This window comes from Aquarana catesbeiana, unplaced genomic scaffold (genome assembly GCF_042186555.1).
Source record: "Aquarana catesbeiana isolate 2022-GZ unplaced genomic scaffold, ASM4218655v1 unanchor227, whole genome shotgun sequence".
Taxonomy (NCBI): domain Eukaryota; kingdom Metazoa; phylum Chordata; class Amphibia; order Anura; family Ranidae; genus Aquarana; species Aquarana catesbeiana.
The window spans coordinates 158343-172673 of record NW_027362654.1 but is presented as its reverse complement, the minus strand read 5'-3'; the positions used below and the strand labels follow the sequence as shown (position 1 = coordinate 172673).

General features: G+C 44.2%; 1 protein-coding gene across 4 annotated transcripts in view; it reads left to right on the top strand.

Moving 5' to 3' along the window:
- Positions 1-757: 757 nt before the first annotated feature.
- The window catches only part of LOC141121635 (putative deoxyribonuclease tatdn3-B), a 28721-nt gene continuing 15147 nt past the window's right edge, over positions 758-14331 (top strand). For 2 of the 4 annotated variants that reach the window (XM_073611286.1, XM_073611283.1), the window contains exons 1-6: positions 759-1097; positions 1539-1727; positions 5738-5770; positions 9589-9662; positions 11366-11450; positions 13879-13941. In XM_073611286.1, coding sequence (XP_073467387.1) covers positions 1563-1727; positions 5738-5770; positions 9589-9662; positions 11366-11450; positions 13879-13941 — 420 coding nt within the window. In that variant the 5' untranslated portion in view covers positions 759-1097; positions 1539-1562. Of the gene's footprint in view, positions 1150-1538; positions 1728-5737; positions 5771-9588; positions 9663-11365; positions 11451-13878; positions 13942-14331 lie in introns of all 4 variants that reach the window. The other 2 variants (XM_073611284.1, XM_073611285.1) reach the window with 2 other exon arrangements.

Here is a 14331-nt window from a genome sequence, read left to right as displayed (position 1 = left end):
TGTGCACAGTGGCTGTGTTTAAAGATTTTTTTTTTCCGATTTTTTCAGTTTGTTTGCGCCCCCCCCAAAAAATTTTCAGCACCATCTGCCACTGGGAGGGGGTAATAATAAATTAGATAAAATGAATAGAAGGTGTAACAATAATATAAAATAATAGAAGGATTAACAATGAATATAAAATAATAGGAGGTGTAATAATAAATAAAATAATAGGAGGGGCAATAAAAAAATTAGATAAAATAATAGGAAGAGATGATAATGATGACGTGTATACTGATAGATATATAATAGGTGGTAGGAATAATAATAATAATAATAATAATAGGGACTGTGGGGAGAATTTCCAGTGTTCAATAAATAATATTAAATAATAGGCGGGGATACTAATGAAGACGTAGGAGGGGTAAGAATAAATTAGACACATTAATATGAAGGGATAATAATGATGACATGTGTATAGTTTATATATATATATATAATATCTATATGTGTGTATGTATATAATAATATTGTACCAGATATATATTTTATAAGGAGTGATAATATATACATATATAGGAGTGATAATATATACATATATAGGAGTGATAATATATACATATATAGGAGTGATAATATATACATATATATTTGTGTGGATAGACTAATATTGTACAGGGGACGCGCACGGGGACGCGCACGGGGGCGGGGACGGTAGAAGGATGATTAGCATTCGGGGAAGAGTAGGAGGAGCGGTAGTGCAGAGGGCTGGAGAGGCGGAGTTCCGATCTCCTCCGAGAGACAGGGGGAACAGATTTCGACGGGGAAGCCATTCTCGGCACAACACCCCTCCTGTCTCTCTGTGCCTGCCCTCCTCTTCTCCGCAGACAGGCTCCTTGCATTACCGGAAGTCCTGAGCTCTGCGGGGCCCCGGGCCCCTGGGGAGAAGGAGGAAGCTGGTCCGTTCTCAGCGGCCACTCTCGTATCCTGTAAGCGGAGACTCCTTCGCTTCGGACTGTCAACATTTGCCGCCATTTTCAAAAACCGGAAAGCCCCGCGCCGGAAGTCCCGTTCCAAATCTGCACCCCCGGGAACCGTCCCTAACACATTCGTTCCGTGTAGGTTGAAGGGACGGCTTGCTTTCATATTTTTCTACAGAGTTATTACTCTGTACGTATTAGAATATTATTAAGCATTCTTTACAAACGAACATCACAGCATATTTCGGTATTTTTCCCTGTACAAATGCGCACCGGAAGTCGGACAGTCGCCATCTTGCTACTCCCAATCTTTATTTATTACTATTTCTAACGAACTTGCTTACATACAGCCTTGTAATTGATATATTTAAAATAATTTAGTAACAAAAAAATAAAATAAAGTGAATAACCAGCTGACAGCTAAAACGGAAAAATCGCCATTTTACTACACCCGACAGTTGCCAGTACTTGAAATAAAACACAAATAACTTTTTGGAGGACATTTTTTGAATACAGTTACCTCGAGTAAAATTAGTTTTACCGGAATAAAAGTTACAATTTTGGAATTTATGTCGCTAGGTCTGTAAGAACGGGTGTACAAAGATGGAGGGCGGTGCTGGTGGCTGGGGAGGCGCATGTGCAGTGAGAGTCCATGCTGAGCTGGAGACTGACAGATGTCTGGAAGTTCTTGCTCGGGGAGCCGGGATGGAGCTGAATGGGGGGATGGTGGACTGTCACTGTCACCTGTCTGCTGCAGAATTTAATCAGGTGAGAGTCCTATTCATTGCTCTCTCCTTCCATGCTTCTGTAATGTGCAGTTATCACAGTAACACAGCTCTTCCCCTGGGGTGTATAGGGCTGACAATTCCAAATTGATTGAATCATTGCTGGCCCGGCCAATCATGTGATCAGCTGACTTTTATTTTCCAATGACAATATTTAAATATTCGGTTTTTCTGGTGCCCACATGGTAGCATACGGAGCGATCTGCTCCATGTATCCTGCCATGGATTGCAACCAGGACAGGAATATTCCAGATATATATGAGAGCATTATTATATTATGCGGGATTTATATAGTGCCAACAGTTTACGCAGCGCTTTACGATGTAGATGGGGGGACAGTACAATTATAATATAGTTCAATACAGAAGGAATAGGAGGAGGCAAATTTTCCGTTATCTACAACCCGAGAGTAGACGTTCTCCACCTTACAGCAGAGGAACCCCTGAAATAATCTCCAGGTCTCAGGGAACCCCCGATAAACATTATTATATCTACAGCGTAAGGTACATGAGTGTGATCAGATCTTTACAGATAATAATAAAGGAAACAATATGCATTGTGGCACACCTGTTTGAGTATTTGACACCCAGAAAAGATTACCCTTATCTATCCAACCAAATTATTTTTAGTAGTAATCATGGGATGAAAAGAATAATACTAATGGCCAGAAAAGAGATGCCGAAAGTGAAAATTGTAGTGTCCCTTTAAATTGGAGGTCAGTGGGAAGAATGTCCCCTTACATTGGGGGTCAGTGGGAAGAATGTCCCCTTACATTGGGGGTCAGTGGGAAGAATGTCCCCTTACATTGGGGGTCAGTGGGAAGAATGTCCCCTACATGGGGGGTCAGTGGGAAGAATTTCCCCTTATATTGATGGTCAGTGGGAAGAATGTCCCCTACATGGGGGGTCAGTGGGAAGAATTTCCCCTTACATTGATGGTCAGTGGGAAGAATTTCCCCATACTTTGGGGGTCAGTAGAAAGAATGACCCCTTACATTGATGGTCAGTGGGAAGAATGTCCCTCTACATTGGGGGGTCAGTGGGAAGAATGTCCCCCCTACAATGGGGGTCAGTGGAAAGAAAGTCCCCTTACATTGATGGTCAGTGGGAAGAATGTCCCTTTACATTGGTGGTCAGTGGGAAGAATGTCCCTCTTACATTGCTAGTCAGTGGGAAGAATGTCCCTCTTACATTGGTGGTCAGTGGGAAGAATGTCCCCCTACATTGGTGGTCAGTGGGAAGAATGTCCCTCTTACATTGGGGGTCAGTGGGAAGAATGTCCCCTTACATTGGTGGTCAGTGGGAAGAATGTCCCCTTACATTGGTGGTCAGTGGGAAGAATGTCCCCTTACATTGGTGGTCAGTGGGAAGAATGTCCCCTTGCATTGGGGGTCAGTGGGAAGAATGTCCCCTTACATTGGTGGTCAGTGGGAAGCATGTCCCCTTACATTGGTGGTCAGTGGGAAGAATGTCCCCCTACATGGGGGGTCAGTGGGAAGAATTTCCCCTTACATTGATGGTCAGTGGGAAGAATGTCCCCATACTTTGGGGGTCAGTAGAAAGAATGACCCCTTACATTGATGGTCAGTGGGAAGAATGTCCCTCTACATTGGGGGGTCAGTGGGAAGAATGTCCCCCCTACAATGGGGGTCAGTGGGAAGAATGTCCCCTTACATTGATGGTCAGTGGGAAGAATGTCCCTTTACATTGGTGGTCAGTGGGAAGAATGTCCCCATACTTTGGGGGTCAGTAGAAAGAATGACCCCTTACATTGATGGTCAGTGGGAAGAATGTCCCTCTACATTGGGGGGTCAGTGGGAAGAATGTCCCCCCTACAATGGGGGTCAGTGGAAAGAAAGTCCCCTTACATTGATGGTCAGTGGGAAGAATGTCCCTTTACATTGGTGGTCAGTGGGAAGAATGTCCCTCTTACATTGCTGGTCAGTGGGAAGAATGTCCCCTTACATTGGTGGTCAGTGGGAAGAATGTCCCTCTTACATTGGTGGTCAGTGGGAAGAATGTCCCCCTACATTGGTGGTCAGTGGGAAGAATGTCCCTCTTACATTGCTAGTCAGTGGGAAGAATGTCCCTCTTACATTGGTGGTCAGTGGGAAGAATGTCCCCCTACATTGGTGGTCAGTGGGAAGAATGTCCCCCTACATTGGTGGTCAGTGGGAAGCATGTCCCCTTACATTGGTGGTCAGTGGGAAGAATGTCCCCTTACATTGGTGGTCAGTGGGAAGAATGTCCCCTTACATTGGTGGTCAGTGGGAAGAATGTCCCTCTACGTTGGGGGTCAGTGGGAAGAATGTCGGACTTCAAAGTGCTCTCTGCTAAAAACGGGTCACAGGAGTGCAAAACGAATTGCACTCTTGTGACCCAGTGGAGAAGCCCAGCCAAACGAGCCCAGGCTGAACTTCTCCTTTAAAGACACTGTGATGTATTGGGACATTTTTGGGAAAAGTAAAGGTGAACTAATCCTTTAGCCCTGGTTCACACTGAATGTGACTTTGAAATCATGCTACTTCACTTAAAGTAGCACGGTTTCAATGCCGCAGGTCAGTGCAATTTCAGTCTTGCCTGACATCTGTGCGACTTCATGCAGAGATGGCTATGCAAGTCAAACCTTAAATCGCAAAAAATAGTGCAGGAATCTTTTTTAAAAAAATCAATGCAGCACCACATAGTCTGAGTCACACCGCTTTGAACAGTCCCATTGTTGACAATAGGGTGCGACTTGTCAAGGGATTTGGAACTGTCAAATTGCATGACAAGTCACATCGGTGTGAATGGGGGCTTAGAGTTTACAATAGAAGCAGTGAAGTCAAAGGAAAACTCCCAGGCATTTTATTTTTACCTGTGCAGTAGGACCGTGCCCGCACTGCACGGGTTAGCCGCTCGTTTTGTATTAGGGGAGAGGACAACGGAGATATAGATATACTGTACTTACCTGACCTGCCAATCCTCCCCGCACAAGACCAGTCTTTGCGGCTCCTAGAATAGTCCACCACTGCACTGTGGGGGAGCACGTTTTTTTTTTGGATGATCGGCGGATCAGGTGAGTATAAACTTTCTGCTCACCCCTAGAAAAAACGAGCAGTGGACCAATGCAGTGCGGGCACAGGCCCACTGCATGGGGAAAAGAAATTTGCCCAAAGTTTAAGCCCTCATTCACACGAGGCGGACTCCACTTCCACGGAGCCCACCTCGGTCCGCCGGCTCAGCGGGAGATCTCTCCGTTGATCTCCGCTGAGCCGGCGGATGACAGGTCCCTCTCTGCTCACTGAGCGGGGAGGGGCTTGTCAGGCGCCGCTGCTGCCTATGGAGGGATCGGATGAAAACGGACAGCATGTCCCTTTTCATCAGATCTCACCCGAACCGATCCGCCAGCGACGGATCCGGACGTAGGGCCATTCGTCTGCTTTTTGCGGATCGGACCGGGTCGGATGTCAGCGGACATGTCTCTGTTGACATCCGTCGCTCCATAGGCTAACATGGAGCGCCCGTTCAGGTCCGCCGTCAAAACTGACAGGTGGACCTGAACGGTCCGATCGTGTGAAAGGGGCCTAAGTCTCAGCACTCTGCTCTCTACCCCTCTTCCTGGGCACCTGCTCTGTGTTTACATTATAGATTAGAAGGCTGTCATGCTGACAAGTCACTGCTGGGAGATACAGAGTGAGCTGAGCTGCCTAAATAAAAGTGAAAGTGTTTTCCTCTGTAAACTTTGAGAAATAATTACTTCTCAGTGCCTGCAGCTACAGGGTTCAGTTCTAAAGTGCTTTTACTGCTTTTTCACGATTCCTAAATCTACGAATATCCATGACGGTGGATTGTGAAATATTGATTATTTTTGTCTCTTTTTCCCCTCTGCAATTCTGACAGGTAAGAACTTTCAGCTTTTTGCTCCTGGTGTCAATTCATAACATACCAATGTCTTTAAAATTTCTACAATTTGTGTGTGTATCTATTCATTTATTGCTCCTTTACATTGCAGGACATCGATAACATTTTGCAAGAAGCAAGAACAGTAAGTATTGTTTTATTTTCTTTACACGTATAACTGCTAAAACGTATTGCTTAGCAACTTTACTTAGATATTGGACCGCTGTTATCCATTTTTAGTAGTGGTGCACCAAAACTTCGGCCCGCCGAAACATATCGGCCAAAAACTTTGTTTTCGGCATGCGGCCAAAAGAAGAAAAGGTGCTAATAATGGCATCAAAAAGGGGGCGGGGTCTGCCTCAGCTGCCGCACATTGTGGGGGTGTCATCCTGGCTGCTCAGTCAGTCTTCTCTTCCCTCCTCCTCTCCTCGCGCAGAGCAGCGATCTCCCTCTATGTCACGGAGCTGAATTGTCCAGGCAGCTCCAGTAACAATGTCCCGTCTCCTGCAATAAACGGCACGCTGATCCAATGCCGGGAGATTGAATCAGTGTGATGTATCACCGGGAAATTCAAATCCAGCTCCATAACACAGAGGGAGATCGCCGCTCTGATTCGGGCACTGGTGAGGCTGCATCTGACGGGCACTGGTGAGGCTGCATCTGACGGGCACTGGTGAGGCTGCATCTGACGGGCACTGGTGAGGCTGCATCTGACGGGCACTGGTGAGGCTGCATCTGACGGGCACGCTGCATCTGACGGGCACTGGTGAGGCTGTATCTGACGGGCACTGGTGAGGCTGCATCTGACGGGCACTGGTGAGGCTGCATCTGACGGGCACTGGTGAGGCTGCATCTGACGGGCACTGGTGAGGCTGCATCTGACGGGCACTGGTGAGGCTGCATCTGACGGGCACTGGTGAGGCTGTATCTGACGGGCACTGGTGAGGCTGCATCTGACAGGCACAGGTGAGGCTGCATTGATCTTTTGTATCATGTCTGCAGTCTCTGGCCATCTCCTGTATCATGTCTGCTAGAGGTGCACCAAACGGAAGTTTTGCTAATACTATTAGCAGTGTGTTTAAGTAAGTTATTGCAGACGTGATACAAGAGATGGTTAGACTGAGGACACGATACAAGAGATGTTTAGAGACTGCAGACTGCATTTTTCTTGAGCTTTTCTTGCACTAGAGGTGCCAATAATGGCCAACAATAAATTTTTATTAATTTAAATTGATGATATTAATTAAAAAGTCAAATATAATACAATTTATATATAAAAATATAAATATTTTTTTTAAACTGTCATTTTCGGTTTCAGACTTGGCTAAGTGCATCCTGCATTTTCGGTTTCAATTTTAATTGTTAGTTTGGTAAAAATGATCACAGCAGAGAAAGGTCTTATTACACTTGTGGTTCGGGAGGGCAGTAAAAATACATATTATAGCCACATTTTTACAGCCCTCCCAACCATTCCCCCTTAAACAAAAACAAAAGAAGTAGCCAGGGATCTACACATGCTGCAGTTGTGATGGCAAGAATTAAACCCTCTGGCAGGTTCGTTGAGCAGTACCTCCTGTTGCGCATGACCCATTTAATGGGGCCACCCTGCAACCATGTGCAGTGCATAGGATTGTGCTGTGAGCTTTAAAGGGTTAAAACAGATGGCGAGGAGTCAAGATAATGCCTCCGCTGCGGATCATTCCTCTGAGGGCTGCTGCATGTATAGAGAAGCCATAAAGGAAAAAGATGATACAGTGGCTAGTAAAGCTGTGTTGGTGTACTGGAGACATGGGCTAATTTACTTCCAGTTCACTACGGGGTAGAGCATGTTCAATTCCATAGTGCATTTCCATTTATCTTAGTCTTTTAAAAAGTGAATGAGGTGAGAAAAAATAAAAATTCACTTAGCAAAAATACTCAGTCATACGAATGTAAAAGGATTTTTGCTGACACATGATTGGATGATGGAAATCAGCCCAGCTTCACCTTGTTTGCTAAGCTGGGGACATTTTTCTTTTTGCAAAGGGAATTTTCACTTAGCTTAGTGAATGAGGTGAAGCTGTACTGACTTTCATTATCCAATTATGCTAACATAAGAATATATATTTACAGACAGAAAGTATTCAGACCCCCTTACATTTTTCACTCTTTGTTATGTTGCAGCCATTTGCTAAAATCATTTAAGTTTTTTTTAAGTTTTTTCTTTTTTTCCTCATTAATGTACACACAGCACCCCATATTGACAGAAAAACACAGAATTGTTGACATTTTTGCAGATTTATTAAAAAAAAAAAAAACTGAAATATCACATGGTCCTAAGTATTCAGACCCTTTGCTATGTCACTCATATATTTAACTCAGGTGCTGTCCGTTTCTTCTGATCATCCTTGAGATGGTTCTACACTTTCATTTGAGTCCAGCTGTGTTTGATTATACTGATTGGACTTGATTAGGAAAGCCACACGCCTGTCTATATAAGACCTTACAGCTCACGGTGCATGTCAGAGCGAATGAGAATCATGAGGTCAAAGGAACTGCCTGAAGAGCTCAGAGACAGAATAATGGCAAGGCACAGATCTGGCCAAGGTTACAAAAATTTCTGCTGCACTTAAGGTTCCTAAGAGCACAGTGGCCTCCATAATCCTTAAATGGAAGACATTTGGGACGACCAGAACCCTTCCTAGAGCTGGCTGTCCGGCCAAACTGAGCTATTGGGGGAGAAGAGCCTTGGTGAGAGAGGTAAAGAAGAACCCAAAGATCACTGTGGCTGAGCTCCAGAGATGCAGTCGGGAGATGGGAGAAAGTTGTAGAAAGTCAACGATCACTGCAGCCCTCCACCAGTCGGGGCTTTATGGCAGAGTGGCCTGACGGAAGCCTCTCCTCAGTGCAAGACACATGAAAGCCCGCATGGAGTTTGCTAAAAAACACCTGAAGGACTCCAAGATGGTGAGAAATAAGATTCTTTGGTCTGATGAGACCAAGATGGAACTTTTTGGCCTTAATTCTAAGTGGTATGTGTGGAGAAAACCAGACACTGCTCATCCCCTGTCCAATACAGTCCCAACAGTGAAGCATGGTGGTGGCAGCATCATGCTGTGGGGGTTTTTTCAGCTGCAGGGACAGGACGACTGGTTGCAATCGAGGGAAAGATGAATGCGGCCAAGTACAGGGATATCCTGGACGAAAACCTTCTCTAGAGTGCTCAGGACCTCAGACTGGGCCGAAGGTTTACCTTCCAACAAGACAATGACCCTAAGCACACAGCTAAAATAATGAAGGAGTGGCTTCACAACAACTCTGTGACTGTTCTTGAATGGCCCAGCCAGAGCCCTGACTTAAACCCAATTGAGCATCTCTGGAGAGACCTAAAAATGGCTGTCCACCAACGTTTACCATCCAACCTGACAGAACTGGAGAGGATCTGCAAGGAGGAATGGCAGAGGATCCCCAAATCCAGGTGTGCAAAACTTGTTGCATCTTTCCCAAAAAGACTCATGGCTGTATTAGATCAAAAGGAGCTTCTACTAAATACTGAGCAAAGGGTCTGAATACTTAGGACCATGTGATATTTCAGTTTTTCTTTTTAAATAAATCTGCAGAAATGTCAACAATTCTGTGTTTTTCTGTCTATATGGGGTGCTGTGTGTACATTAATGAGGGGAAAAAAAGAACCCAAATGATTTTTAGCAAATGGCTGCAATATAACAAAGAGTGAAAAATTTAAGGGGGTCTGAATACTTTCTGTCCCCACTGTATATATTGGGCATTCTTCGCAAAGTTAATAGTTAAATTTAATGGTTAAAATGGTCTACTCGTTTAGTAAATTGGGGTCAATGTAAATAGAGCTGGTATGTTCTCCCGGGCACACAGTGACCCTGTATCATGGTCTTCTCTGACAGCACTATGCCCTGTTTAAAAATGACTACCATGTTTCATATTTTTGGGCCTTTTTCTGGCTTTCAGGCTGGGGTCCGGGCTCTAGTGGCGGTGGCAGAGCATGCTGCAGAATTCGAAAAATTAATTCAGCTTTCTAGAAGGTAAGACTAAAGTATCTGTACATCATATGTATCTATTAAAGGCCAACTCCACCCAAAGTCAGTATTTATAGTAAACCTGCCTTGTAGTCATGCAGGGCAAAGCGACAGGATTAAAGCGGAGCTTCACCCAAAAGGGGAATTATGCTTTAAGGCCTCCTCCCCCCAACTCTTTACGAATTGGCACTTTTTTTTGGGGGGGGGCTGGTTTTGACAGGTTCCCATTTCCGCTCGGATAGCATAGGTGACCAGAACTTTGACCCAATCCCCCCCAATCTTCTGGGACACATTACAGGTCCCAGAAGGCTGCAGGGCCATTCAGAATGCGCATGCGCTGTGGGCACCCGGCTGTGAAGCCGCAAGCTGTCACAGCCAGGTGCGCACAGTTGAGATGCAGCTGCCAGGGACAGAACACAGAGCACAGCTCAGGTGAGCACATCGATGGATTCTGGGACAGGTGAGTGTATGTTTATTAGGTTGGCAGCTACAGTTTTTGTAGCTGCTGACTTTTAATAAACACAGATATGACTGGAGCTCCTCTTTAATGTCGTGCTCCTCCCCCTAAATTCATAGAAGCCGTATTCTATCCTCCAGTAATAAAAAGCGATTTGTTAATGGAGGACAGGCAGATGAATAAAGGGTCCACCTCCTCATTTCATACAGCGCTTTTTTGGATGGAGAGCAGCTACCAGTATAAAGGACACTTCTCATGCAATGTAAGTACTGTCCCTTGTGCTTATTTTTAATTTATTTAAAGTGGTTGTAAAGGCATAAGGTTTTTTATCTTCATGCATTATAGGCATTAAGATAAAAAGCCTTCTGTGTGCAGCAGTCGCCTTCAGACCCCCTAATACTTACTAGATCCAGCGATGTTGCAGGAGTGTCTCGGCTGCCTGGGACTCCAATCCTCATTGGCTGAGACAGCAGTGTGTCGCCATTGGCTCTTGCTGCTGTTAGCCAAAAAGGAGAGAAAGGGGGTGGGGCCACGCCATGGCTCCATGTCTGAATGGACACACGGAGCTTCAGTTTAGCTTGGGTGCCCCCATAGCAAGCTGCTTGCGGTAGGAGCACTGAACAGGAGGGAGGGGCCATGAGCACCGAAGAGGGACCTGAGAAGAGGAGGATCTGGGCTGCTCTGTGCAAAACCACTCTAACAGAGGAGGTAAGTATAACATGTTTGTTATTTTTAACTAAAAAAAAAATGAGACTTTACAATCAGTTTAACTGAAAGCACCAAAAGATGAATATATGATGTACCTTTATGGTCTGTTCACACCAGCTGCTGCATTGTAACCACACTGTACTGCTGTGTCCCTTTTTTTTTTTTTTTTTTTTAAACAAACTTTATTGAAATGTCGCACAAAGTTCAATTGGCAGCTGCTGTGCAGTGCCTCTGGCTGTGCTGAAAAAGAGTAGTGCATGCATGGGCAGCGCTGCCGAAGTGCCTGCAAAGCAATTTGGCAGCAGCGATTTACGGGCGCTTTTAACCCTATATTCGGCTGCTAGCGGGGTTAAAAGCGCCCCGCTAGCGCCCGAAAAGCACCGCTATAACAGCGGTAAAGCGCCGCTAAAACTAGCTCGGCTTTTACCGCTAATGCCACCCCGCCCCAGTGTGAAAGTAGCCTTAGGCAGTGGCTTTGTTTAGTAGCACAGATGTAAAGTTATAAGGCGGTCATGTTGTTTATCCAGTGCCTGACTGCACACAGGAATGCGGGACTGGTATTTCCATGTTTAGGAGTGCACCCAGTGCAAACGGAAACCTCAGAGCAACAACGCAGTGCCACCCTTCAGGTAAGATGCTTTACAATTTATTATTAACCAGATATTACCAACTTCTACTGTGTAGGAACATTAAAAAAACAATAAACCCCGCGCTATGATGTGTATTTCCTTATAGCTGCCTGCACTATGATTACACCATGAAGGGTTAATCTGAATATCAATGCCACCAAATATGTGCGGCGCTATTTTCACATGTGTGATAAAGTGCTCAGAATGCTCAGATAAACTCATTATAAAACTCAATAATAAATTTCTAAACTATAAATCACATAATAAAGTGCTACATGCTTCAAATGAATTCATATACATTCAATAAGATTATTAATGTTCATGTGTTTCAAAAAGTGCTCAGTGCTTCAAAATTCATAGGGTCTGTGCTTTAAATTGCAACACTACGTGCTCCCCCTCCTTTGTGTTACCCACTCGCCAGAAAGGTACGTTTTGTGCAAAATCAAACAGCTTCTCCTCTGACTGCCCCTATGTATCCTTTTATATTGAATTGGGCACCTCATTTACAAGCAATACTCCATCATTTGCATACATGCAGAGGGAAAGAGAAGCGTGATTCTGTTTATTAAAAGTACGGTATTTAAAAACATACAATTTGCTACTCACATAGTCAAAATGCTCACATTACACAAGCTACATGCTCATGTAATCCAAGAAACTTTTGCATTCCACAGTCCGGAACCAGACAGACGGAAGTGACACCAGCAAGTCCAGCCCAATGCGTTTCGTCACTGTGACTTTATCAGGAGATGCGCCATGATGGTGCACTCCGTCCGTAATATACCCTGGGCTTCGTTAACACTTGCATAGGTTTCAGCGAGCTGGCGTTCAACACAATATACATAAACTCTCTTGCTTATAAATGTCTTATAATAGTACAGTCATATAAAAGACAAATAAAATATATAAAGCGAATAAAAATATATAAACCATGGGGCTAATTCCTATTTAGCTGTCAAGAGTAAACTCCAGCATTCAAGGGGTTAGAGGTATATTTATATGGGAGGGTTCTGATGGCCAGAAGATATAGATTAGCTTATATGCAGGGGTCCACTTTCTCACTTAAGGGGGGATTCAACTTCTTAATCTGTATTCCATATTAGAGCATTTATATTGGAATTGATATTGTAATTCTAATTGCTTAAGGGGGAGGATTTACTATACCAAATTAGGGGGGACAGTATCAATTCCTGGTGCCCTAAAGCATGTTCTCCGATCCCGGCCGATGACTTCCGATTCCTGGTGACTTCTGGTGATGCGCATCCTTGCCGCTTCTAGCGACCATCCTGGAGCGGGGATGCTAGTGTGTTTTCCCACCTTCTGCATCGAGTATTGACACATTAGATGTTTTGGCATATTGCTATCCCTTTTGTCATCATTGGAACATTGCCATATCCCCGTGCTTTATTGTTGGATACCAAGCACACTATAAGATACTATTATTATGGAATGTTTTTCTTGGTGTTATTTCATTTAATAAACTTGTTTTACCCTGGAAGCTACTGCCTTGTGTGTATAACAGAGACACCCCCTGAACTATCCTCACACATAGAATATTCAGAGCCCATTACTTATCGTTACTTTTTGAGGCCCCTTTCACACGGGCTGTCCGAACAGGTTTGTCTGTCAGTTTTTCAGGCGGACCTGATCGGACCCTGCATTCACTTCTATGGAGTGGCGGATATCAGCAGTGACATGTCCGCTGACATCCGCCGCTATCCTATATGATCTGATCCTGTCTGCCAAATCCAGACATATGGTGGTCCTATTTTTCATCTGTCTGGCGAATCGGATGAAAACAGACAGGCGGTCCATTTTCACCTGATCTCCCCATAGAGGAGAGCGGGACTTTGTCCATCTCCGCTCACTGTGCAGAAAATAGGGCCAACATCCCTCTGGATTTAGCGGACAGGATCGCATAGCGGCGGATGTTAGCGGACATGTCACCGATGAGCAAGCGGAGTCCGTCCAATGGAAGCGCCTGTGTGAAAGGGGCCTTAGGGAGTTCATTTGAGCGCTTTACTTGTATTTAATGACTGGGACTTAAGTCCTTAAATTCTTACACCTCTTGGGACTCCATGGAAAAGATCTCTGTGCTTGACTTCCCAGGTCTGCTCACCTTCTAATAAGATGTCCAACTCTTCCCATTGACTGATTTTTTTATTTCTTATGATGGAGAAGCAACAGATGCAAAAGGAACATCTGGGAACAATGGCAGGGACCTCCAACCACTGGAATTCACAATAAGTTTAGGAGTTAACCGGGCAACTCAGTCCAGACCCCACCTAGAACCCAAATACCAGTTTAGTGAATGGGGTGATCCTTTAAGCAGCTTCAGTCAGCCATTGTTTTCTTACATAAAAATACTTAAATACTTGGAAAATAAAGATTTATAAGATGTGGTAGTGAACATTATTTTATCCTCTAGGACTTAGAAGATGCTTTGCCTTTAATTGAACTCTACAAGGATGAATTGGTGGCTATTGGTGAGGTACAGAATATCTAATATACCATTTTAGGTTTTGTGTATTGTAAGAGAATTTGCTGTGTGAGAATTCTTTTTGATGGGATCCTCTGAATGACCCCCAGATTAGACACTGTCATGTTCCATCAGAATATTGAACTACAACTATTTGCTGCAGGTATGGAAATTAAAGCTGAACTCCAGGCACAAAAATTTCCATTCAAATCTATTTCTCACTAGCCACAAATTATACATAAATATATACTTTTTATGCACCAAACTGCCTGTGCAAACCCATACATTATCTTGTAAGTGTAGCAGTTACATTATCACCGTGTTGCAGAGAGCAACTTTTATACCTTTTTAATAGGGGTTAAATTTTAAATTATAATAGTGATTAAATCAATTGAAGTTTAT